The 27628-nt window shown below is 45.9% G+C and overlaps 1 protein-coding gene across 4 annotated transcripts in view; it reads right to left on the bottom strand.

Moving 5' to 3' along the window:
* Nucleotides 1–27628, bottom strand: part of LOC130358644 (inactive dipeptidyl peptidase 10-like) — a 186529-nt gene that overhangs the window by 133632 nt on the left and 25269 nt on the right. For 2 of the 4 annotated variants that reach the window (XR_008889594.1, XM_056562172.1), the window contains exons 2-5: nt 18122–18236; nt 3127–3222; nt 1388–1482; nt 456–549 (exon numbers count right to left, since the gene is read on the bottom strand). Coding sequence is in view for 3 of the 4 variants with exons in the window: in XM_056562172.1 (XP_056418147.1) it covers nt 456–549; nt 1388–1482; nt 3127–3222; nt 18122–18236 (400 nt within the window). In the remaining variant the exon portion in view is untranslated. Of the gene's footprint in view, nt 1–455; nt 550–1387; nt 1483–3126; nt 3223–18121; nt 18237–27628 lie in introns of those variants that run through there. The other 2 variants (XM_056562173.1, XM_056562174.1) reach the window with 2 other exon arrangements.

Below are 27628 nucleotides of genomic sequence, written 5' to 3' on the forward strand. Positions count from 1 at the left end.
ATAATGTGCATTATTTGCTGTTCACTTGTACAGCCCTTCTGCTTCCTCAGGGGTGTGGCTGTGTCTCTCCGTTGGTTCAGTGATCACTGACAACAACTGGGAGGGGATTAGCCAGCCTCTGTCCCTAACTCTGTTGTGCCGTCCTTGTGTGCATCCCCTCCGCTGGGAACTAACACATTTACCTAGCAAGTCCAGTGGGTAGAAGGGAAGGATATTTAATAAATAAAATACAGTAAAATGTTTCCTGACGGGGTTAGCAACGTCCCTATGTGTCACCCAGCTTACAGGTGTCACCCGATGTAGGCCGCACCACCCTAGCAACGCCACTGTGTCAGTTGTTGAGCCACTTTACGGCAAAAAAAAAAAAACAGATTCCTTTCAGACAACAACAAAAAAACAACAAGATTTTTTTGGAGCCTCTAAACACACAGTTACACATACAACACGATTCATACCTTTTGGCTTTCTAAAACCAGGAGTAAATGCTGTAGATCTGGGGATAGCTTTGAGCTGGTCATCTGCAGAGACATCTTCCAAAATAAAAGAACACTAATAAAAGGATATTATATTTAGGACTAGAGATAATTTTTTTAATATATAGACACATTTGGTACATGTAAGACAACAAAGCCATATTTCCTATGTAAATCCCTGTTTTACTGATCATAGGCGATACAGCATTGGGACTGCCAGGGATCATACATTTATCACCTATTCTGTGGTGTACGTGAACAATTTTTCTACACCACTAATTTGTGTGGTGGTAAAGTGAACATACCCCAAATTTGTAAAATGTTGCATGGCATGTGACAAATATAGGGGTAATGCAATTTTTTTGACAGGTCTAGGCTGATTTGTGTAGATTTGTGAGGGCTTGATAAATTCATCCCACATGATAAATTAATCCACTGCAAAAAGTTAACCATACTATGACATAGCTAAACAATTTAAGAAAAAACATGTACAGTAAAAGTCACAACAGTAATTGCAACAAATCAAGCCCACAAAAAACAGGGAAAAACCAATGATAAATCCCCCCTAAGTATATTATTTTGAGACTGATTTAAGAAAATTATTTGTATGTATCCTGTCCTTTGGAGCCTCTAATATTTTTATGGGGAGATATTTCTTATGAGAAGTTTCTATATCATTTGGATAGATGTTCTTTTCTTTCAGCTGTTGCTCTAAAGTTATTGGGCAGAATTCATACATTAATCTGCACACCTTTTTGTCATTATACCTTCTCCTTCATGGAATATTCTAGTATATTTTTTGTGAAACTCTCTGTGCACATGCTGAAATAATTTTGCCTTACAACAATTAGATTGATTCAGATATTGGTCAAGTGCAACTTTTTGGTAAATAGGTGTATTATGAGAATACTTACATAGGTGATATTACTCAGTAGGATGGTGGTTTTTTTTGTTTCTAAATTCTCTCTAACTAAATTACCATCTCTAGTTTCTTGAATTATTTCTGAATCTGAAAAAAAGAAAAAGTCATAAACTACTATGACATCTTTATGGTGGAATAGAAAAATATGCCATACCTAGAGTATGTATAATATTTAATGCACCTGAAAAACTCCGGAAACAACTTTTACTATTTACTATTTCAGTCAGCATCTGGCTAAAGCATTTCTGTACAAATAGGTACAAAAAAGGCAGGAAAAATTTAAACCACCCTCCTTACATAGAATTTTTTATTATTATTCTTCTGAATGTATTCTAGGCAATTCATATCCCTTAGGCTAATGATCCCACTAAAAGAAAACATGAAACCAAAGATGAATCATAAATAATATCTTTTTAATCTACTGAAATATTCACAGTTCATATTTAATTTTATTGTGGTAAATATAAGCTAAGCTTTTTACCAACAACTAGTGCGCAAATTTAATTTAAAGGGAAATTTTACATTTTAGAATTAAATAATTTAGTAAATTAGCAAATACTTTACTTAAATTTTATATCCTATAACCATATGCTTTACAATGGTGTAGGCAGTAAAATAGCTCTATTTTGCTGTCTGACATGGCCAATAAGCATAGTTCTAAAGGTCCCCATATATAAAAACCAGGTTTTCAGAGGGAGGCGGTGACTCTTCTCTGAGGTTGGGAAAAGGAATAAGCATGTAGAGATAAGCCTCCCCCAGAGGGGCTGGTTGTGGTTTACTCCCCTTCCCTCATTAAAAACACATGACCGCTCAGCTGTACTGAGAATGTGTATAGGGCAATCGGGAGGATGAGCTGTCAGTCGCATGCTCTGTATTCCAGGTGCATGGACCCCTTTTGTGTGTAAGGGTATATTCACACTGAGGAATGGGAGAAGAATGTATTCAAGTTATTTCCAATTCTGCCTTGAATGAAAGGAATTTCGCACTGAAGAATTTCCACTAGCAGAATTCCGATGCTGAATTCCACGAGAAGATTGAACATTCTTCTGGAGGAATCCGCTTGAAAAAGCCCATTAAAGTCAATAGAACTTTTTTTTTCCTGTTGAAATCAGTTTTGGGCTGAATTGAAGCGGAATTGGAAATGGCTGAACTTCCTCCCCAACATAATTTGCGCCTCCTCCTGAATTCTGCTTTCATTCCGTTCAATTTCCCAGCAAGCTGAAAATGGCAGATTTCAACATTTTACGGACCAAAATGATTCCTCTTCAATTCCTTAGTGTGAACATACCCTAAGGCTGTGTTCACACTTTGGAATTTGCAGCTGGACAAAAATCATCTGGAGATTTCAAGTCCTGCCATGTCTGCGAAGTGGACGGCAATGTCTGTGGAGTGGAAATCCACCAGAATATTGAACAAGTTCAATGTTCTGGCCAGATTTTTCGAGTGAATTTTTTGGGTGGAAAGTCTGCCTTGATAACTCAACAGTGTGCACTGTGCGGTGGAATCTCATTGCTGAACTGGAAACAAATTCTGCTCGGATATTATGAAGTATGAACCCTGCCTAACTGTCATCAAAGCGACCCAGTGGAATTCTTATTATAAATATTTTGTGTGCGAGAAACCATTTTTATTAAATTAGTACATCATAGGATTTGCAAAGCTGCTAAACTTTTCATGTAGACTGTGGAAAACTGTAAAATATTATTTAAATGACATGTTCCTTGTACTTACCACTTGCCCAGAACAAGTTGGGTACGTGGACATGGTAGTCTGGATTCTCAAGGTCAGATAATGTCAAGTATAACTTTTCAGGCTGTCTTGAAATATCTGTCATGTGACAACACAGATAAGCAGTTAGCATATCACAGTGTATATGCTGAAAATATTTCTACTTGATTGAACTTAATGGACAGTTGTCTTTTACTTAACTGCACTATTTAATTTTGACATTTGTACACATGGAGATAATATTACATAAATAAGTATCACATAACTAACAACGAGTACACAGAATTCTCTGCTCCATTATTTATAGTGTAATAAGACTAATATAAGGAAAGATAAATTACCACAAATATAATTGGTGGAATGAAGGAATTATGGAAACATGAAGGAATAATAGAGGAATGCTAATCGTAGCCATACACAAACTACTTAGCGCTAAGAAAATTATATCAGGGCATCTCAAAACTTCCTGCTGCTAGTGACTCCGATTTGGTGATTTTTCGCCCACATCTGGTTTGTGGCCCGGACTGAAAACTGTGGTCTGCTGCGGTTTTCAGTCCAAGCCAAAAACCACATATCGTCGGAAAATGAGCCCACCGGAGTCAATAGCTAACTAAATAAATTTCATTGAATTGGGTACAGAATGGGTCTGGCAGAGATACAGCAGCAGGCAGTTTTAATATTCTCCCATCGCATCTGGCTGTCGGAGACTGAAAACATGGTAAGAATGCATCCTTAGACACATTTAAGATTATTTGGCGACTTGCTTGACAAAAAAGCTTACCAGTAACGCTATGTTCACACACCAAAATTTCCATGCGGAGTTCAGCATTGGAATTCCGCATGGGGATTCCGCAGCAGCTGAGTCCAATTGAATTCATTGGGAGTCTTCTGTGCTGTTCACATTCAAATTTTAAATTTCAGTGTCCACAGAAAGAATGGACATGTCATGGAAATGCAGAGAGTGCATTCCCGAGCAGTCCTAACGCCGGCATGTCATGCCGGCACTTGCAGTCTGCAGAATGTCTACACAGATTTTCTCTGTTGACATTCTGAAATACAAATATAGCCTAAATGGGTGTAACTTCACTAAAAATGAGCTGTCTCTAAACTGTGATGCAGAATGCCAGAATTTTGGTGTACAAATTTTATGTGAAATATATGTCATTAAAGTTTAGGCAGTCTAAAGACAGATTTTTAAACAGGCAGTTATACAAGTCTCCATAGCAGAAAATAAAAGTCTGGCACTACAGCAAGGGTAGTTCTGCGGTGTTCACTCGTGTAAAACACATGCTACATGCTAGTGGTGCTCTGCACTACATGAGATGCGTGGAATTCCTGTATAAATAGTAAATGAATGCAGCACTCACCACTTGCTGGAACTTCTTTAAAGGGGTACTCTGCCCCTAGACATCTTATCCCCTATCCAAAGGATAGGGGATAAGATGTCTGATCACGGGGGTCCCGCCGCTGGGGACCCCCGCATTCTACCATGCGGCACCCACCTGTAACGGCTTCCAGAACTCCTGGAGGCCCTCAGGCTAATACCATCCCGACCACGGGAACGGAAGATCGTGACGTCACGTTTCCACCCCCGTGTGATGTCACACCCCGCCCCCTCAATGCGAGTCTATGTCTGGCCCCCTCCCATAGACTTGCATTGAGGGGGCGGGGTGTGACTTCACACGGGGCGGAGTCGTGACGTCACGATCTTTCGTTCCCGTGGTCGGGATGGTATTAGCCTGAGGGCCTCCAGCAGTGCCGGAAGCCGTTACAGGTGGGTGCCGCATGGTAGAATGCGGTAGTCCCCAGCGGCTGGACCCCCGCGATCAGACATCTTATCCCCTATCATTTGGATAGGGGATAAGATGTCTAGGGGCGGAGTACCCCTTTAATTCAAACACGTAATTGCAGGTAACGGGATACGGCGGGCAGCCAACATGGGCACCTCTGGGACAGCCGTTTTGTGCATTTCAGTGAGCGGTGAGTTGAAGAAGTGCGCATAGACACACAAAACAGCTGTCCCAGAGTTGCCCCTATATGTCTGAATGCCGCTCCCCATTACCTATAATTTTGAGCTCTGTTTGGATTAAAGAAGCGATGATTCATCTGTTATGCTTTTTATACGTTCACTGTTATAAGTCTGGCACATCCTTAGATTGTCAAATTCCTGCTGTAAAGGGGGAGGGGGGGGGATTAAGTAGTGCTCACAGTAAGATTTCATTTAAAGAGTTTTTCCTGTGAGTAAATATATCACAATATTATTTTAAAATACTTAAGCAAAATAATATTTGCTCAAATATACTCTTGGGGGCCAGCTATCTTGCCTGAGCCTCTGTTCTGAGCTCAGAAAGAGAAGATCCATTGTGGCATAGAAATTTTAAATAAAACACCAATTGCTTATGAAAATGTGTTTAACCCTTAAGGACCAAGCCCATTCTTACCTTAAGGACCAGAGCCTTTTTTTGCAAATCTGACCACTGTCACTTTAATTTATTTAAACATTAATAATAGAGATGAGTGAATTTTTGAAAAAAAAACCAATCAGCCGATTCGCCAAATTTACAAAAAAAATTTGTTTGGGTCCGAATTTTTTTTAAGCAAATCACACTTAAAAACGATTATTTCTGGCCCACAGAGAGCCTCTATAGGGGTGTAAAACACTTTGCCTCGCTGTCTGACGCATTGGAGTGTGCTGGGTTAGTGAAATAATACTGTTATTCAGTATGACATGCAGATCAGAGGCGTCACTATTAGAATCACTGTCACAATGATAGAACCTGGAGGTGGCATCAGTATGAGGAGACCATATAGTGGCTGAATGACACAGTGTGGAGGTGGCAGCAACATGAGGAGACCATATAGTGGCTGAATGACACAGTGTGGAGATGGCGGCAGCATGAGGAGACCATATAGTGCCTGAATGACCCAGTGTGGAGGTGGCAGCAGTACGAGGAGACCATATAGTCCCTGAAAGACGCAACAGGGAGGTGGCGGTATCATGAGGATACCATATAGTGGCTGAATGACACAGCGTAGAGGTGGCGGCAGCATGTGGAGACCATATAATGGCTGACTGACACAGCATGGAGTTGGCGGCAGCATGAGGTGACCACATAGTGGCTTAATGACACAGCCTGGAGGTGGCGGAAGCATGAGGAGACCATATAGTGCCTGAATGAGACAGCGTGGAGGTGGCAGCAGCATGAGGAGACCATATAGTGGCTGAATGATACAGCGTGGAAGTGGCGGCAGCATGGGGAGAACATGTAGTGGCTGAACGACAGCCTGGAGTTGGCGGCAGCATGAGGAGACCATATAGTGGCTAAATGACACAGACTGGAGTTGGCGGCAGCATGAGGAGAACATTTAGTGGCTGAATGACACAGCATGGAGGTGGCGGAAGCATGAGGAGACCTTATAGTGCCTGAATGACACGGCGTGGAGGGGGCGGCAGCATGAGGAGACCATATAGTGGCTGAGTGAAACAGCCTGGAGTTAGCAGCAGCATGAAGAGTGCATATAGTGGCTGAATGACACAGCCTGAAGTTTGCGGCAGCATGAGGAGACCATATAGTGTCAGAATGAGACAGCGTGGAGGTGGCAGCTGCAGCATCAGGAGACCTGAAAGTGACCCGGTGACAGAGTGGTGGCGGCAGCATGAGGAGATCATCTAGTGGCTGAATGAAACAGTCTGGAGTTGGCGGCAGCATGAGGAGACCATATAATGGCTGAATGATACAGCATGGAGTTGGCGGCAGTATGAGGTGACCACAAAGTGGCTTAATGACACAGCCTGGAGGTGGCGGAAGCATGAGGAGACCTTATAGTGCCTGAATGACACGGCGTGGAGGGGGCGGCAGCATGAGGAGACCATATAGTGGCTGAATGACACAGCGTGGAGGTGGCGGCAGCATGAGGAGAACATATAGTGGCTGAATTACACAGCCTGGAGTTTGCGGCAGCATGAGGAGACCATATAGTGGCATAATTAGACAGCCTCGAGGTGGCAGCAGTATCAGGAGTCCTGAAAGTGACCTGGTGACAGAGTGGTGGCGGCAGCATGAGGAGATCATATAGTGGCTGAGTGAAACAGCCTGGAGTTAGCAGCAGCATGAAGAGTGCATATAGTGGCTGAATGACACAGCCTGAAGTTTGCGGCTGCATGAGGAGACCATATAGTGGCAGAATGAGACAGCATGGAGGTGGCAGCTGCAGCATCAGGAGACCTGAAAGTGACCCGGTGACAGAGTGGTGGCGGCAGCATGAGGAGATCATATAGTGGCTGAATTAAACAGCCTGGAGTTGGCGGCAGCATGAGGAGACCATATAATGGCTGAATGACACAGCATGGAGTTGGCGGCAGCATGAGGTTACCACAAAGTGGCTTAATGACACAGCCTGGAGGTGGCGGAAGCATGAGGAGACCATATAGTGCCTGAATGACATAGTGTGGAGGTGGCAGCAGCATGAGGAGACTATATAGTGGCTGAATGACACAGCGTGGAGGTGGCAGCAACATGAGGCAAACATGAAGGGGCTGAACGACAGCCTGGAGTTGGCGGCAGCATGAGGAGACCATATAGTGGCTAAATGACACAGACTGGAGTTGGCGGCAGCATGAGGAGACCATATAGTGGCTAAATGACACAGACTGGAGTTGGCGGCAGCATGAGGAAAACATATAGTGGCTGAATGACACAGCGTGAAGGTGGCGGAAGCATGGGGAGACCATATAGTGCCTGAATGACATAGCGTGGAGGTGGCGGCAGCATGAGGAGACCATATAGTGGCTGAATGACACAGGGTGGAGGTGGCGGCTGCATGAGAAGAACATATAGTGGCTGAATGACACAGCCTGGAGTTTGCAGCAGCATGAGGAGACCATATAGTGGCAGAATGAGACAGCCTGGAGGTTGCAGCAGCAGCATCAGGAGACCTGAAAGTGACCCGGTGACAGAGTGGTGGCGGCAGCATGAGCAGATCATATAGTGGCTGAATGAAACAGCCTGGAGTTGGCGGCAGCATGAGGAGACCATATAATGGCTGAATGACACAGCATGGAGTTGGCGGCAGCATGAGGAGACAATATAGTGGCTGAATGACACAGCATGGAGTTGGCGGCAGCATGAGGCGAACATGAAGGGGCTGAACGACAGCCTGGAGATGGCGGCAGCATGAGGAGACCATATAATGGCTGAATGACACAGCATGGAGTTGGCGGCAGCATGAGGTGACCACATAGTGGCTTAATGACACAGCCTGGAGGTGGCGGAAGCATGAGGAGACCATATAGTGCCTGAATGACATAGTGTGGAGGTGGCGGCAGCATGAGGCGAACATGAAGGGGCTGAACGACAGCCTGGAGTTGGCGGCAGCATGAGGAGACCATATAGTGGCTAAATGACACAGACTGGAGTTGGCGGCAGCATGAGGAGAACATATAGTGGCTGAATGACACAGCGTGGAGGTGGCGGGAGCATGAGGAGACCATATAGTGGCTGAATTACACAGCTTGGAGTTTGCGGCTGCATGAGGAGACCATATAGTGGCAGAATGAGACAGCCTGGAGGTGGCAGCAGCATCAGGAGACCTGAAAGTGACCCGGTGACAGAGTGGTGGCGGCAGCATGCGGAGATCATATAGTGGCTGAATGAAACAGCCTGGAGTTGGCGGCAGCTTGAGGAGACCATATAATGGCTGAATGACACAGCATGGAGTTGGCGGCAGCATGAGGTGACCATATAGTGCCTGAATGACACAGCGTGGAGGTGGCAGCAGCATGAGGAGACCATATAGTGGCTGAATGACACAGCGTGGAGGTGGCGGCAGCATGAGGTGAACTTGAAGGGGCTGAACGACAGCCTGGAGTTGGCGGCAGCATGAGGAGACCATATAGTGGCTAAATGACACAGACTGGAGTTGGCGGCAGCATGAGGAGAACATATAGTGGCTGAATGACACAGCGTGGAGGTGGCGGGAGCATGAGGATAATATATAGTGCCGGAATGACATAGCGTGGAGGTGGCGGCAGCATGAGGAGACCATATAGTGGCTGAATGACACAGCGTGGAGGTGGCGGAAGCATGAGGAGACCATATAGTGCCTGAATGACATAGCGTGGAGGTGGCGGCAGCATGAGGAGACCATATAGTGGCTAAATGACACAGACTGGAGTTGGCGGCAGCATGAGGAGAACATATAGTGGCTGAATGACACAGCGTGGAGGTGGCGGGAGCATGAGGATAATATATAGTGCCGGAATGACATAGCGTGGAGGTGGCGGCAGCATGAGGAGACCATATAGTGGCTGAATGACACAGCGTGGAGGTGGCGGAAGCATGAGGAGACCATATAGTGCCTGAATGACATAGCGTGGAGGTGGCGGCAGCATGAGGAGACCATATAGTGGCTGAATGACACAGCCTGGAGTTTGCTGCTGCATGAGGAGACCATATAGTGGCAGAATGAGACAGCCTGGAGGTGGCAGCAGCATCAGGAGACCTGAAAGTGACCCAGTGACAGAGTGGTGGCGGCAGCATGAGGAGATCATATAGTGGCTGAATGAAACAGCCTGGAGTTGGCGGCAGCATGAGGAGACCATATAATGGCTGAATGACACAGCATGAGTTCGCGGCAGAATGAGGTGACCACATAGTGGCTTAATGACACAGCCTGGAGGTGGCGGAAGCATGAGGAGACCATATAGTGCCTGAATGACACACCGTGGAGGTGGCAGCAGCATGAGGAGACTATATAGTGGCTGAATGACACAGGGTGGAGGTGGCAGCAACATGAGGCGAACATGAAGGGGCTTAACGACAGCCTGGAGTTGGCGGCAGCATGAGGAGACCATATAGTGGCTAAATGACACAGACTGGAGTTGGCAGCAGCACGAGGAGAACATATAGTGGCTGAATGACACAGCGTGGAGGTGGCGGAAGCATGAGGAGACCATATAGTGGCTGAATGACATAGCGTGGAGGTGGCGGCAGCATGAGGAGACCATATAGTGGCTGAATGACACAGCCTGGAGTTTGCGGCAGCATGAGGAGACCATATAGTGGCAGAATGAGACAGCCTGGAGGTGGCAGCAGCAGCATCAGGAGTCCTGAAAGTTACCCGGTGACCCGGAGAGTGGTGCGGTGGGTGGCAATAGCAGTTGGCGGCAGCATAAGGAGAACATATAGTGGCTGAATGACACAGCCTGGAGGAGGCAGCAGCAGGAGGAGAACATATGGTGGCAGAATGAGACAGCCTGGAGCTGGCAGCAGCAGCATCAGGAGTCCTGAAAGTTACCCGGTGACCCGGAGAGTGGTGCGGTGGGTGGCAATAGCAGTACTCGGTGACGAAGGTGGGTGAAAAAAGGAGAACTTGGCATCAGGCGTGTGGCCTCAGGTGGGTGGCAGGATAAGAATAGTAGCTGAGGCAGGTAGGCAGAAGAAAACGGTCTCTTTTGTAAAAGTGTTAGTGTACACAAGTGGGTATTGCAGATATGCATTTAATAATATGCTTAGGATAAAATATATGGACCCAATTTTTTTTTTAAATCAAACAAAAGGAAAGGGGTGCAAAAAACACGATGTGCCACCTACACCACCAAGTATTGATGTGATGCAAAGACCTCTAAAAGGTGCAAGGGAGCAACATATGGTCCATTGTAATTAGTGGGGTAAAAACTTCCCCTGTAAGGCCCTATTCTCGCATTATTAATTCCCTTCTTGGCAAGTGTTACTCGCCATATAAAGGGCGGCCCCACACAGGAACCTCTCCCTATTTCCACGTACAAACACTGCCATTTCCCAGGGTTTTTAGGTGGAAATAGGGATTGGTTCCTGTGTGGGGCCGCCCTTTTTAAGACGAGTAACACTTTCCTCGAAAAAGTGGATGGGAACAACGTATTGTCCAGTGGGGGTTAAAACTTCCCATGCAAGGCCCTACTCTAACCCTATTAATTCCCTTTTTGGCAAATGTTACCAACCCTAAAAAGGGCGGCCCCACACAGGTAGCTCTCTCTATTCCCACCTAGAAACCCTGGGAAATGGCAGTGGTTGTAGGGGAAAATAGGGAGAGGTTCCTGTGTGGGGCCGCCCTTTTTAGGGCGAGTAACACTTGCCAAGAAGGGAATTAATAATGCGAGAGTAGGGTCCTACAGGGGAAGTTTTTACCCCCACCGGTTACTATGGACCATATGTTGTTCTCTTCCATCTTTTAGAGGTCTTTGCATCACATCAATATTTGTTGGTGTAGGTGACACATGGTGTTTTTTGCACACCTTTCCTTTTGTTTGATTTAAAAAAAATTTGGGGTACATATATTTTATCCCAAGAATATTATTAAAAGTTAATTTTTAAGTAATGCATATCCTTAATACTTACTAGTGGTCTGATACGGAGGAATATGTTTAGCACTATCCATATTTGTGCAATGTTGGTGTGGCACCATGGTCAGTCTACTGTGATACATCAGGCATTGGTGGGTGGAAATCCTGGCTGATCCATGCCTGATTCATCTTCACAAAGGTCAGTCTCTCCACATTTTCCGTGGACAGACAAGTTCTCCTTGGGGTTACTATGGCCCGTGCCGCGCGAAACATCCGCTCTGATGGCACACTACTGGCTGGGCAGGACAGCTTTTCCAGGGCAAACTCTGCTAGTTGCGGCCACAAATCAAGTTTGGCTGCCCAGAAGTCCAGCGGATCTTCAAGGTGTGTTGGCATGGGAATGTCAAGGTATGCCACCACCTGCTGGTTTAGATCCTGCTCCAGGTCTACCTGCTGCTGATGAGTTGCTTCACTATGCGGGTGAAGAAAGCTACTCATCAGTGACTGTAAACTCAGGCTACTGCTGATGGAGCAAGTACTGCTCCTATTACCCCACCTCTCCCCAGCAGCCGTGGCAGTGGAAGGTGAGCGCAGAGAGCCCCCCGTGTCAGACCTGCGAGAGGATGGACGATGGCACAGATAGGCATCGGCCAACTGACAATGTAGGATGTCTCTGTAGTAGGTCAGTGGGTGTAAAAAAGGCCCCCATTTTGTGTCAGTAGCAAGGGTCCATTAAGGCGGAGAGCCAGAAGTCCTCCCTGATTGGTGACAATTCGGCGGTCACTACACAAGAAAGTGAGCATGCATTGTGCCATTTGTGCAAGTGACTTGGAGGGACTCCTTGCCTCCATCTCCACTGCATACTGCCACGGTGTGTCTGGGTCCTCTGTCTCGCCTTTCTCATAACCCTCTAGCTGCTCCTGCTCCTCCTCTCCTGTCAGATGACTAGAAAAACCGCCCATCTCGCAAAACCTAAACTGTGCTCCACTGTGCCCCTTCTCCTCCAGTTCAGCCCCTAAAGGGCTCATGTGGCCATGAGATGTAGGCGCCAAGTCTCCAGTGCCCTGACCAGCCATTGTTTCCAACACGTGTTGTAGTAGATGAAGCAATGGAATGACATTGTTCATCCCATAATCCTGGCGACTGACTAGCATTGTGGCTTCCTCAAAGGGCAAGTGTCACGTATAAGCTGCCACTGGTTGACATTGAAGTTACACAGGGGAGTCCCCCTATCCGCTTGGATCATGAAGAAATCGGTGATGGCTTTTCTCTGTTCGTATTGTCGGTCCAACATATGGAGGGTAGAATTCCAACGTGTGAAAAAGTCACAAATCAGACTATGTTGGGGGATATCGTTCTGATGCTGCAACTCAAGGAGGGTGTGCTTTGTAGTGTATGAGTGGCTGAAGTGCATGCAAAGTTTCCTTCCCATTGTTAGGATGTCTTGCTGATGGGGGGGAACACTTCAGGAACCGCTTGACAACCAGATTGAACACGTGTGGCATTCAGGGAGCATGGTTCAGGCTTCCTTGTCGCATCACTGACAAGATGTTCTTCCCGTTATCAGTCACCATGGTTCCCATTGCCAGTTTTCGTGTAGTAAGCCATGATTTGATTTCTTGATGAATGACTTGTAGCATTTCTTCTCCTGTGTGACTCCATTCACCAAGGCAAACCATGTGAAGAACAGCGTGATACCGCCATACCCTACACACATGGTATGCTGGAGGGGCACTGAGACTTGTCCGTGCAGTGGAGGCAGAGGACACGGTGGAGGATGAGCAAGCGAAGTCGCACACTGTCACAGGACCAACGCCCTGAGAGCATGGAGGTGGAAGCGGCGTGACTTGTCCAAGTTGCTGTTGTGGCTGTGCAGGAACCACATTCACCCAGTTGGCCATGAAGTTCTGTTCCACAAAATTGTGCAGGGTTGGTACTGCCTTCTTCGCAAAGAAACGGCGTCTTGGGACTCTCCACCTCGGCTCGGCACAAGCCATCAGTTCTGTGAAAGGTGAAAGCATCAAACACATATGAGTAGAGATGAGCAAACTTTTGAAAAATTCGATTCAGCCAATTTGCCTAATTTTTCTAAAAAATTAGTTTCGATCCGAATTTATTCGCAGCAAATCTATATTAAAAACAGCTATTTCTGGACTACAGAGAGCCCCAATAGGGGTTTAGAACCCTTTGCTTTGTCCTAACACGCATATGGAGTGTGCTGGGGTAGTGAAATAATACTGTTATTCAGAATGACATGCAGATTACAGGCATCACTTTTAGAATCACTGCCGAAGAGCAGGACAATGACAGAGCCTGGAGGTGGCATCAGTATGAGGAGACCATATAGTGGCTGTATGACACAGCATGGAGGTGTTGGCAGCATGAGGAGACCATTCAGCGGCTGAATGATACAGTGTGGAGGTGTTGGCAGCATGAGGAGACCATACAGTGGCTAAATGACACAGCGTGGAGGTGTTGGCAGCATGAGGAGACCATATAGTGGCTGAATGAAAAATCTTGGATGTGGCTGAAGCATGAGGAGACCATATAGTGGCTGAAAGACACAGCGTGGAGGTGTTGGCAGCATGAGGAGACCATATAGTGTCTGAATGACACAGCGTGGAGGTGTTGGCTGCATGAGGAGACCATATAGTGTCTGAATGGCACAGCCTGGAGTTGGCAGCAGGATGAGGAGACACTAGGGCTTCTCAATACCTAAGATTAAAAGACGAATTTTGAAATTTAAATTGAAGATTTAGGGTAGCTAGTGCTACCGTAAAAAAACTTTTTAGGCCCAGACCCAGGCCCAGCAGCTTCAGTAAACCATATATTGGCTGAATGACACAGCCTGGAGTTGGCTTAAACATCAGGAGACCATATAGTGTTTGAATGGCACAGCCTTTAGTTGGCAGCAGGATGAGGAGACACTAGGGCTTCACAATACCTAAGATTAAAAGATGAATTTTTAAAATTAAATTGGAGATTTAGGGTAGCTAGTGCTCAAGAAAATTTTTTTAGGCCCTGACCCAGGCCCAACAGCATCAGCAAACCATATATTCTGAATGACACAGCCTGGAGTAGGATGAAGCATCAGGAGACCATATAGTGTCTGAATGGCACAGACTGGAGTTGGCACCAGCATTAGAAGACACTAGGGCTTCACAATACCTAAGATATAGTGTCTGAATGGCACAGCCTGGAGTTGGCAGGAGCATAAGGAGACCATTGAAATTTAAAATTTTAAAATTTAAGATTTTGAAATTGAGGTTTTTGAAATTGAAGTTTTAGTGTCCCGGGCCCCGGGGTGTAGGTACAAAGGACCAAATTTAACAAGGAGTCCAATGTCACATAGCAGCACAATGACAAAACCTGGAGGTTGTATCAGTATGAGGAGACCATGTAGTGTCTGAATGGGACAGCCTGGAGTTGGCTGAAGCATAAGGAGACCATATAGTGGCAGAATGGCACAGCCTGGAGGTGGCTGGTGCATGAGGATACCATATAGTGGCTAAATGAGACAGCCTGGAGGTGGCAGCAGAAGCATCAGAAGTCCTGAAAGTGAGCCTAATGCAGAGGAATTTCTGAAACTGGGGACCAGCACCTTAATATTGTTTTGCAGTATCCATGGCAGCATAATCAGAGAGCCTGGAGCTGGTAGCATCAGCATGAGGACACCAAAGAGCAGCACAATTAGAGAGCCTGGAGGTGGCAGCATCAGCATGAAGAGAGACCATAGAGAAGCACAATTAGAGAGCCTGGAGGTGGCAGCATCAACATGAGGATACCATATGGTGGCACAATGACAGTGCCTGGAGGTGGTAGCATCGGCATGAGGAGACCATATGGTGGCACAATGACAGAGTGTGGAGGAAGTAGCATAAGCATGAGGAGACCATAGATCAGCACAATGAAAGAGCCTGGAGGTGGCAGCATCAGCATGAGGAGACCATAGAGCAGCACAATTAGAGAGCTTGGAGGTGGCAGCATCAGCGTGAAGAGACCATATGGCAGCACAATGACAGAGCCTGGAGGGGGTAGCATTAGCATGAGAAGACCATAGAGCAGCACAATGAGAGAGCCTGGAGGTGGCAGCATCAGCATGAGGAGACCATATGGCAGCACAATGACAGAGCCAAGAGGTGGCAGCAGCAGCATGAGGGCCATGCCAAGTGAGGGTTGAGTCTGAGGAACCCACCGACTGTTTACTGGGGTTGTCGGATGTCACTCAGGATGAAGTGAATGACCGAGTGAACCGATCAATCACGGCTGCTGGGTTGCTGGTCGAGACACGACTGCTAGCTGACACTGGGAGCTCAGACCTCTCGCTGCAACTCCGGTTGCCACACATCCCTACTCTGCTGCGACCTCTGCCTGCACCTGATGAATTTAGGCCTCTGCCACTTCACTGTGCACATCCTGGCACTACTCTGCCTGACATACTTATTGCATATACTAGGGGAGTACAAAACGCTTCACTACGCTTAAAACAGTATTTGCCTAGAACAGCAGCAGGTGTGTACTATTAGCTGTCCTTTCACAGTATATAGGCCCCTGACAGATTAACAGGTAAAAAATAGTACACTATTTTGATGTATGTATGTGGTATGCACTTATGAGGGCAGAAAAATGTACTACAGTACATATGTTTATTTTTATTTACACAGATTATTTCTTTTTTATGGGAAAAGGGGGGTGATTCTAACTTTTATTAGGGAAGGGGTTAAATCACATTTATTAACACTCTATTTTCACTTTTTTTTTTTTTTTTGCAATTTTATAGCCCCATAGGGGACTAGAACATTGCACACACTGATTTCCTACACTGATCAGTGCATTGATCAGTGTTATCACCGCTCGACTGCTCCTGCCTAGATTTCAGGCACAGAGCAGTCATTCGGTGATCGGACAGCAAGGAGGCAGGTAGGGATCCTCCTCGCGTCCTGCAAAATGTTTGGGACACCGCGATTTCACCGCAGCGGTCCCGAATAGCATCACTGAGCTAACCGGCAATGTTTACTTTAGTTTTAGATCAAGTTTAGATCAAGTTTGATCACTGCAGGGTTAAAGGGTTAATGTCAGACATCAGCCCGATTGGCGATATCCGGCATTAGCCATGAGTCCTGGTTACATAGTGCGCTCTCACTCCTGAGCCCTGTTGCGCACAGGGGAGGCAACCATCCAGCTGTTGCAAAACTATAACTTCCAGCAAGCACTGACAGACCGTGCATGCTGGGAGTTGTTCTTTTGCAACAGCTGGAGGCACACTAGTTGGAAAACTGAGTTTTCCATCCAGTGTGCCTCTAGCTGCTGCAAAACTACAACTCCCAGCATGTACTGATCACCGAAGGGCGAAGTTGTAGTTATTCAACAGCTGGAGGCACGCAACAACAACTCCCAGCATGCGGAGACTGCTGTTTGCTGTTTGTGCATGCTTGGAGTTATAGTTATTCAAGATTTTAAAGACCACAGTTTAGAGACCACCGCACAGTGATTTTCAAACTGTGGCCCTCCAGATGTTGCAAAACAACAAATCCCATCAGCTGTCTTGGACAGCCCCGATCATGTTTATTTTCAGGGTCATCGCAGACCCGTATGACCCAGAATCGCCGCAGATCGCCGGTCAATGCAGCGATCATCGACATGGGGGGGTCTCAGGACCCCCCCAGGCATTGGCATGCAGGCATCCGTTTCCGTTCACTGCCCGGTTACCACCAGTGAACGGAAACACCGAGGGCGTACAGGTACACCCTTGGTCCTTAAGTCCCAGGATGCGACCCTTGGTCCTGGTGGGGTTAAGCTATTAAACATAAAAATACAACTATATTTAAACTATTTTTCCAATTATAGTATTATTCACCTCTTCTTCATCCCATGCGAGTGACTGAACTGTCATCTTCACTTCAGTTATGGGTTCTGTTAACTGCTGTGGTATTAACATACTGTATCCAGCTGTGTCTCTACTACTCTGAACGCCATGTCAGATTGCCGAGGCAACTAGCACCCGATGATGACATCAGGCATTTAAAGGGATACTCCACAACTTCTAAACTTATCTCCTATCAGCAGGATAGGGGATAAGTGTCAGATCACAGGGGGATCTGACCTCTGGGACCGTCCCACCACCCCTCCACAAGGGATGTTCAGAACAGGGACCCATCTCTCCATTAAAAAATCTTAATCCTTTCAGTGCTTATTAGCTATTGAAGTTGAGTAGTGTTTTTTTGTCTAAGTGCCCTCTGATGACACGTGTCTTGGAAACCGCCCAGTTTAGAAGCAAATCTCCATAGCAAACCTCTTCTAAACTGTGCAGTTCCCGAGACAAGCAGAGATGTCAGCAGAGAGCACTGCTGCCAGACAGAAAACAACAACTCAACTTCGGCAGCTGATAATTATTGAAAGGATTAAGATTTTTTAATAGAAGTAATTTACAAATCTGTTTAACTTTCTGGAGCCAGTTGATATATATATATATATATATATATATATATATATATATATATATATAAAGTTTTTTCCTGGAATACCCAAAAGATAAAAGATAAAAAAGATATGTACAGTATATGGCTACCCCTCTGATTTTACAAACTCCCTTCAAGAGACTCTGAAACTTTTTGAAATGTTTCTCCCTGATTGGAAAAGCCCTTGTATAATGAAATATTAAGGTATGATGTTCCTTACCTGGAGAGAGCAGGAATATCGCTAACAGGACAAGTGACATTACCACAGATATCACCAACATTGCCAGTCCAATGCCACGCCAGTTACGGGGTGAGGCATCAGAAGAACCCATGCCCTGGTGAAGAAAACAAAACATTAAATTCTAAAGATAATCCACTGTGTTTTTTTTCTTAATATCAGAAAGAATACTACTAATTTGTATGGGAGTGCCTAAAATATCAACTAAGTATTACATTTACAAAGAATATGTCCAACAATAAACCTAATAGGGCTTATCATAGTAGTAGATACAAACGTGGATACAAAGAAGGATACAAACAAGTTACAAACTGTTATCTTGTCTGTAAAAATGATGCATATGAAAATTCTAATAGAAAATTTAAAATAAAATATCTAGGGCCAAGCACATCCCTGCCCAAGGCTTATGATCTGTGATACATTATTGACACTAATGGATTTACATGTTAAATACACCAAGAAAGGCTAAGGGTAGGGTCACACGTCCCATTTTTTGCTGTGTATTTGCTGCTGGAGTATATCCCTACCCATTGAAGGCAAAATATGCAGCTGATTTTGTTACCCATTGACTTCAAAGGGTAAGAAAATATGCAGCAGCAAAGACGGAGCCAAATACAGCACATGTGACCCTACACTAAATGTGCATTTTTCCCAAGTTAGCAGGCCTAATACACAACAGATTGTTGGACAATCCTTTCATCTAAGTTTTCTCTTATGTGTGTAGACAGCTTAAAGGGGTTATCTGGTCTTATAAAATCAATGGCCTAGGCTCTGAATAGACCATCAATATTGCACGTCTTGATAAAGAGCTCAGTCCGAGCTAGAAACGCATTGAAAATACTTTTTAAACCAACTTTTTATGTCTTTCCTGACGGAATAAAGATAACTTTTTATTGGGAGAAGCGCCTGGCTTTGGAGAAAATTTCTTTTTTTTAATCGTCTATTTTACTACTGTCTGCCGACCTCCTTGGATGTTCGGGTTCTCCTGGGCTGCTGACCCACTATTGATGCGCTGTTGTAGATGTTATGCTCTGAGCATAACCAACTCTGGTGAGCATATATGTGTTGAAAACTCTGCCTTTAATGTTTTTGATAATACACTAGGATCGCACTCCTCTGTTCTTTTTGTCTCTTCAGTACACTCATCAATATTACATCGGCAGGGGTCCAACTCCCAGTATTCCTGCGGATTGTCTGTTTGAAGAGACTGAAGTTGCAGCCTTGTTTACTGACGCTCATCTTTGCAATCCTTATATTATTACTATTGGCAGTGCAAGAAACTGCAGCATTGTCCCCACTACTAAAAATATGGCAACTGCAAGGATCAGCAGCAGAAAATGTTGAAAAAGCTGCGGCACAAACACCATGGCTGCACCCCCGCCGATCTACTATTGTTGGCCTATCTGGGGGATAGACGAGATAAACCCTTTAAAGAGATACTCTTTGTAGCTGCTTTCATGTAACTGATAAAGGTTATGGATGTGGAACATTCATCAATTAACTCAGAATTAGAGATGAGCGAACTTACAGTGATTTGATTCATCACGAACTTCTCGGCTCGGCAGTTGCTGACTTTAGCCTGCATAAATTAGTTCAGCTTTCAGGTGTTCCGGTGGCTGGAAAAGGTGGATACAGTCCTAAAAGAGAGTCTCCAGCCCACCGGAGCACCTGAAAGCTGAACTCATTTATACAGGCTAAAGTCACCAAATGCCAAGTCGAGAAGTTCGTGACCAATCGAATTACTGTAAATTCACTCATCTCTACTCAGAATATAATTAGCATTTTTTTTTAAACCCTCAGTCCTTTTAAGTGCTTTAATATTATAAAACTGGTTAATCTATTCACATTGACACTTAATAGCCGCTACTACTCAGACTACTACATTTTTAATTAAAGGTTCTATCTGAAAGTATATTACCAGATAGCTTTATGGCCTGGACATTAAGTACATATTCCTTAGTGTTTTATGACATTAACATAAAAACTTTTTCTGATCACACATTTCTTTTACCCCCTTTAGAACCAAGACAATTTAGCCTGTAAGCCCATGGAAAACTTTTTTTTTTTTTTTTTTTTTTTAAATGAACTGGTGCCAGAAAGTTAAACAGTTTTGTAAATTACTTCTATTAAAAAATCTTAATCCTTCCAGTACTTTTTAGGGGCTATATACTACAGAAGAAATGCTTTTCTTTTTGGATTTCTCTGATGTCACGACCACAGTGCTCTCTGCTGACCTCTGCTGTCCATTTTTGGAACTGTCCAGAGCAGGAGAAAATACCCATAGCAAACATATGCTGCTCAGGACAGTTCCTAAAATGGACAGCAGAGGTCAGCAGAGAGCGCTATGGTCGGGACATCAGAGAAATCCAAAAAGAAAAGCATTTCCTCTGTAGTATACAGCCCCTAAAATGTACTGGAAGGTTTAAGATTTTAATAGAAGTAATTTACAAATCTAAAAGAAATTGGGGTATGTGCAGCTCACAATATAAATTAGTCGAGGCTAAATGGAAAGTATTTACACCAAAAAATACCAGTATAAAATAATATATAAAGATAAAGAGGGGGGTACCAAATGCCTCTAGACTAATACCATAAAATGGTACATGATGATGAAATTTCAGAAAAAATAAAGTCGGACTGCGCTTCACTTTAAATGATGTACAAATTTTATATAAAATATTACAAATGAGACATAAAATAAATAATGCAAATCTAATACATAAATGCCTCCTATCACAGGGCCCTTGTGGGGAGGTATGGTATTGAAATACAAAAAAATATTATATTAAAAAAAGTATTTAAAAAATGGCATGTACATTGTATTCTACCGCTATCCCAATATTGTGCAAACCGACATAATAAGGTACACTCCGTTCTCATATGGTTTAGAACAGTTCGCAAAATGGTATAATTACCAACTCCTAAAGGTGATTTTTGGCTGGACGTCCGAGAGATAGGTGTTGTAGAGGCTGTGTCCAGCGCTAGTATGCGCTTACGGTGACGGGCCCGGATGCCACAGGCCAAGGAGAAATCACCGGTCACGGAATGATTCCGGAGATGGATGCAGGCTCGGAGACAGATGTCGTGGAGGCTGTGTCCAGCGCTGGCATGCGCTTGCGGTGACGGGCCCGGTTGCCGCAGGCCAAGGAGAAGTCACCGGTCACGGAGTGGCTCCGGGGATGTAAGCACACTCGGAGATAGATGGATCTTACTCCGGAAGTGAAGGAAAGCCTCGTGGAGGATCTCTCGGCGTCTGGTGGAATGGCGGATGGAATGCAGCCAGGTGTGGAAACAGCAGATGACAAAGTTGTATCCGAGGTAAGTGATAGCGGTTTGTGGATTGCGGTGGTCATGCGGTAAATATTTCTTTCTCTAGATGCGTTTCAGGGTACTTTATATATGATAAATAGGTATAGTTGAAAAACAACTAAGGACCAGTCCTCAAGGTGTATCAGAAATATTAGCATATGATCCAGATAGTAAATATAATATTTTTAATGATATAAGTCACAGGTATATAAATGTCACTAATACCTGTCCCTGCAGGGCCCTTGCAAGGGACATAGAAATCAGTGCATGTAATTCAGTGCATAAGTAAAATACAAATACTCATAAAAAAATATATATATATATTAAAAAATATTAAAAACTTGCATCCATATGAAAAAATATTAAAAATATTGTGCTAACAGTAGTTCAATGTTCTCATGATAGAGTTCCAGTAGCTAAGTACACAGTTCAATTGTTTGCGATCCTTGTGTGGAATAGACAATAGCAATCGTTGGTGGTACAGTATGCATCACATTTATAAGAATAACGATACGAGGTCTGGTGCACGGCACCACTCACCACTCCTGAAGCCGTCTATGGGGCTGGTTGTACGGGCTGACACGGAGATGTCAGGTCTCCGGAGGTGCCCGGTGTCTTAGTAGCAGCGCAGATCTCCTTCTCCTGTAGTCCTCGGCTGGCACGGGTGGCACCGGCCTCTCTGGTGTGCCGTGGATTGCTGGTTGGTCCAAGGAGACGGCGACAATGGCAATAGTTTAGCAGCAATGATAGTGTAGTAGCAGCGGTGGGAGTAGGTGCGGCGTGCCTCGTGTGAACTGAGCGCTGAGGCACGCCGCACCTACTCCCACCGCTGCTACTACACTATCATTGCTGCTAAACTATTGCCATTGTCGCCGTCTCCTTGGACCAACCAGCAATCCACGGCACACCAGAGAGGCCGGTGCCACCCGTGCCAGCCGAGGACTACAGGAGAAGGAGATCTGCGCTGCTACTAAGACACCGGGCACCTCCGGAGACCTGACATCTCCGTGTCAGCCCGTACAACCAGCCCCATAGACGGCTTCAGGAGTGGTGAGTGGTGCCGTGCACCAGACCTCGTATCGTTATTCTTATAAATGTGATACATACTGTACCACCAACGATTGCTATTGTCTATTCCACACAAGGATCGCAAACAATTGAACTGTGTACTTAGCTACTGGAACTCTATCATGAGAACATTGAACTACTGTTAGCACAATATTTTTAATATTTTTTCATATGGATGCAAGTTTTTAATATTTTTTAATATATATATATATATTTTTTTATGAGTATTTGTATTTTACTTATGCAATGATTTCTATGTCCCTTGCAAGGGCCCTGCAGGGACAGGTATTAGTGACATTTATATACCTGTGACTTATATCATTAAAAATATTATATTTACTATCTGGATCATATGCTAATATTTCTGATGCACCTTGAGGACTGGTCCTTAGTTGTTTTTCAACTATATCTATTTATTATTTTCCATAGGCCCTTGGGTGAGGGCAACACCAGTTAACCTCAGGTTCAAGTATCTTCTTTATTACTGAGTGAGCTACACTATCTTTCCTAATTTTACTTTATATATGACCCTTTCCTCAGTAGAGATGCTGAGGAAAGGGTCATATATAAAGTACCCTGAAACGCATCTAGAGAAAGAAATATTTACCGCATGACCACCCCAATCCACAAACCGCTATCACTTACCTCCGATACAACTTTGTCATCTGCTGTTTCCACACCTGGCTGCATTCCATCCGCCATTCCACCAGACGCCGAGAGATCCTCCACGAGGCTTTCCTTAGCTTCCGGAGTAAGATCCATCTATCTCCGAGTGTACTTCCATCCCCGGAGCCACTCCGCGACCGGTGACTTCTCCTTGGCCTGCGGCAACCGGGCCCGTCACCGCAAGCGCATGCCAGCGCTGGACACAGCCTCCACGACATCTGTCTCCGAGCCTGCATCCATCTCCGGAATCATTCCGTGACCGGTGATTTCTCCTTGGCCTGTGGCATCCGGGCCCGTCACCGTAAGCGCATACTAGCGCTGGACACAGCCTCTACAACACCTATCTCTCGGACGTCCAGCCAAAAATCACCTTTAGGAGTTGGTAATTATACCATTTTGCGAACTGTTCTAAACCATATGAGAACGGAGTGTACCTTATTATGTCGGTTTGCACAATATTGGGATAGCGGTAGAATACAATGTACATGCCATTTTTTAAATACTTTTTTTAATATAATATTTTTTGTATTTCAATACCATACCTCCCCACAAGGGCCCTGTGATAGGAGGCATTTATGTATTAGATTTGCATTATTTATTTTATGTCTCATTTGTAATATTTTATATTAAATTTGTACATCATTTAAAGTGAAGCACAGTCCGACTTTATTTTTTCTGTAATTTCATCATCATGTACCATTTTATGGTATTAGTCTAGAGGCAATTGGTACCCCCCTCTTTATCCTTAATTTACAAATCTGTTTAACTTTCTGGCACCAGTTGATTTAAAAAAAAAAAAAGTACAAGCCTGTTTGTTACGCCGAGCGCTCCGGGTCCCCGCTCCTCCCCGGAGCGCTCGCTTCACTCTCTCCGCTGCAGCGCTCCGGTCACGTCCTCTGACCCGGGGCGCTGCGATCCCGCTGCCAGCCGGGATGCGATTCGCGATGCGGGTAGCGCCCGCTCGCGATGCGCACCCCGGCTCCCCTACCTGACTCGCTCCCCGTCTGTTCTGTCCCGGCGCGCGCGGCCCCGCTCCCTAGGGCGCGCGCGCGCCGGGTCTCTGCGATTTAAAGGGCCACTGCGCCGCTGATTGGCGCAGTGGTTCCAATTAGGGTAATCACCTGTGCACTTCCCTATATTACCTCACTTCCCTTGCACTCCCTTGCCGGATCTTGTTGCCTTAGTGCCAGTGAAAGCGTTCCTTGTGTGTTCCTTGCCTGTGTTTCCAGACCTTCTGCCGTTGCCCCTGACTACGATCCTTGCTGCCTGCCCCGACCTTCTGCTACGTCCGACCTTGCTTCTGCCTACTCCCTTGTACCGCGCCTATCTTCAGCAGCCAGAGAGGTGAGCCGTTGCTAGTGGATACGACCTGGTCACTACCGCCGCAGCAAGACCATCCCGCTTTGCGGCGGGCTCTGGTGAAAACCAGTAGTGGCTTAGAACCGGTCCACTAGCACGGTCCACGCCAATCCCTCTCTGGCACAGAGGATCCACTACCTGCCAGCCGGCATCGTGACAGTAGATCCGGCCATGGATCCCGCTGAAGTTCCTCTGCCAGTTGTCGCTGACCTCACCACGGTGGTCGCCCAGCAGTCACAACTGATAGCGCAACAAGGCCAACAGCTGTCTCAACTGACCGTTATGCTACAACAGTTACTACCACAGCTTCAGCAGTCATCTCCGCCGCCAGCTCCTGCACCTCCTCCGCAGCGAGTGGCCGCTCCTGGGCTACGCCTATCCTTGCCGGATAAATTTGATGGGGACTCTAAGTTTTGCCGTGGCTTTCTTTCCCAATGTTCCCTGCATCTGGAGATGATGTCGGACCTGTTTCCCACTGAAAGGTCTAAGGTGGCTTTCGTAGTCAGCCTTCTGTCCGGAAAAGCCCTGTCATGGGCCACACCGCTCTGGGACCGCAATGACCCCGTCACTGCCTCTGTACACTCCTTCTTCTCGGAAATCCGAAGTGTCTTTGAGGAACCTGCCCGAGCCTCTTCTTCTGAGACTGCCCTGTTGAACCTGGTCCAGGGTAATTCTTCCGTTGGCGAGTATGCCGTACAATTCCGTACTCTTGCTTCAGAATTGTCCTGGAATAATGAGGCCCTCTGCGCGACCTTCAAAAAAGGCCTATCCAGCAACATTAAAGATGTTCTGGCCGCACGAGAAATTCCTGCTAATCTACATGAACTTATTCACCTAGCCACTCGCATTGACATGCGTTTTTCCGAAAGGCGTCAGGAACTCCGCCAAGATATGGACTCTGTTCGCACGAGGCGTTTCTCCTCCTCGGCTCCTCTCTCCTCTGGTCCCCTGCAATCTGTTCTTGTGCCTTCCGCCGTGGAGGCTATGCAGGTCGACCGGTCTCGCCTGACACCTCAAGAGAGGACACGACGCCGTATGGAGAACCTCTGCCTGTACTGTGCTAGTACCGAACACTTCCTGAGGGATTGTCCTATCCGTCCTCCCCGCCTGGAAAGACGTACGCTGACTCCGCACAAAGGTGAGACAGTCCTTGATGTCTACTCTGCTTCTCCACGTCTTACAGTGCCTGTGCGGATGTCTGCCTCTGCCTTCTCCTTCCCTGCTGTGGCCTTCTTGGACTCTGGATCTGCAGGAAATTTTATTTTGGCCTCTCTCGTCAACAGGTTCAACATCCCGGTGATCAGTCTCGCCAGACCCCTCTACATCAATTGTGTAAATAATGAAAGATTGGACTGTACCATACGTTTCCGCACGGAGCCCCTTCTTATGAGCATCGGATCTCATCATGAGAGGATTGAACTTTTGGTCCTCCCCAATTGCACCTCAGAAATTCTCCTTGGACTTCCCTGGCTTCAACTTCATTCCCCAACCCTGGATTGGTCCACTGGGGAGATCAAGAGTTGGGGGTCCTCTTGTTCCAAAAACTGTCTAAAACCGGTTCCCAATAACCCTTGCCGTAACTCTGTGGTTCCTCCAGTAACCGGTCTCCCTAAGGCCTATATGGACTTCGCGGATGTTTTCTGCAAAAAACAAGCTGAGACTCTACCTCCTCACAGGCCTTATGATTGCCCTATCGACCTCCTCCCGGGCACTACTCCACCCCGGGGCAGAATTTATCCTCTCTCTGCCCCAGAGACTCTTGCCATGTCCGAATACGTCCAGGAGAATCTAAAAAAGGGCTTTATCCGTAAATCCTCCTCTCCTGCCGGAGCCGGATTTTTCTTTGTGTCCAAAAAAGATGGCTCCCTACGTCCTTGCATTGACTACCGCGGTCTTAATAAAATCACGGTTAAGAACCGCTACCCCTTACCCCTCATCTCTGAACTCTTTGATCGCCTCCAAGGTGCCCACATCTCCCGCTTCTATTGGTGGCCGACTCTGGAGACGGATGTTGGGGACTTTGTGCGAGCCTGCACTATCTGTGCCCGGGATAAGACTCCTCGCCAGAAGCCCGCTGGTTTTCTTCATCCTCTGCCTGTCCCCGAACAGCCTTGGTCTCTGATTGGTATGGATTTTATTACTGATTTACCCCCTTCCCGTGGCAACACTGTTATTTGGGTGGTCGTTGATCGATTCTCCAAAATGGCACATTTCATCCCTCTTCCTGGTCTTCCTTCTGCGCCTCAGTTGGCTAAACAATTTTTTGTACACATTTTTCGTCTTCACGGGTTGCCTACGCAGATTGTCTCGGATAGAGGTGTCCAATTCGTGTCTAAATTCTGGAGGGCTCTCTGTAAACAACTCAAGATTAAATTAAATTTTTCCTCTGCATATCATCCCCAGTCCAATGGACAAGTAGAAAGAATTAACCAGATCTTGGGTGATTATTTGCGACATTTTGTTTCCTCCCGCCAGGATGACTGGGCAGATCTCCTTCCATGGGCCGAATTCTCGTATAACTTCAGGGTCTCTGAATCTTCCTCCAAATCCCCATTTTTCGTGGTGTACGGCCGTCACCCTCTTCCCCCCCCTCCCTACCCCCTTGCCCTCTGGTCTGCCCGCTGTGGATGAAATTTCTCGTGACCTTTCCATTATATGGAGAGAGACCCAAAATTCTCTCTTACAGGCTTCTTCACGCATGAAGAGGTTCGCGGATAAGAAAAGAAGAGCTCCCCCCGTTTTTTCCCCTGGAGACAAGGTATGGCTCTCCGCTAAATATGTCCGCTTCCGTGTCCCTAGCTACAAGTTGGGACCACGCTATCTTGGTCCTTTCAAAATTTTGTGTCAAATTAATCCTGTCTCTTATAAACTTCTTCTTCCTCCTTCTCTTCGTATCCCTAATGCCTTTCACGTCTCTCTTCTCAAACCACTCATCCTCAACCGTTTTTCTCCCAAATCTGTTCCTCCCACTCCTGTTTCCGGCTCCTCGGACGTCTTCTCGGTCAAGGAAATTTTGGCTGCCAAAAAGGTCAGAGGGAAAAATTTTTTTTTAGTAGACTGGGAGGGTTGTGGTCCTGAAGAGAGATC

Source organism: Hyla sarda, chromosome 2 (assembly GCF_029499605.1).
Source record: "Hyla sarda isolate aHylSar1 chromosome 2, aHylSar1.hap1, whole genome shotgun sequence".
NCBI lineage: Eukaryota > Metazoa > Chordata > Amphibia > Anura > Hylidae > Hyla > Hyla sarda.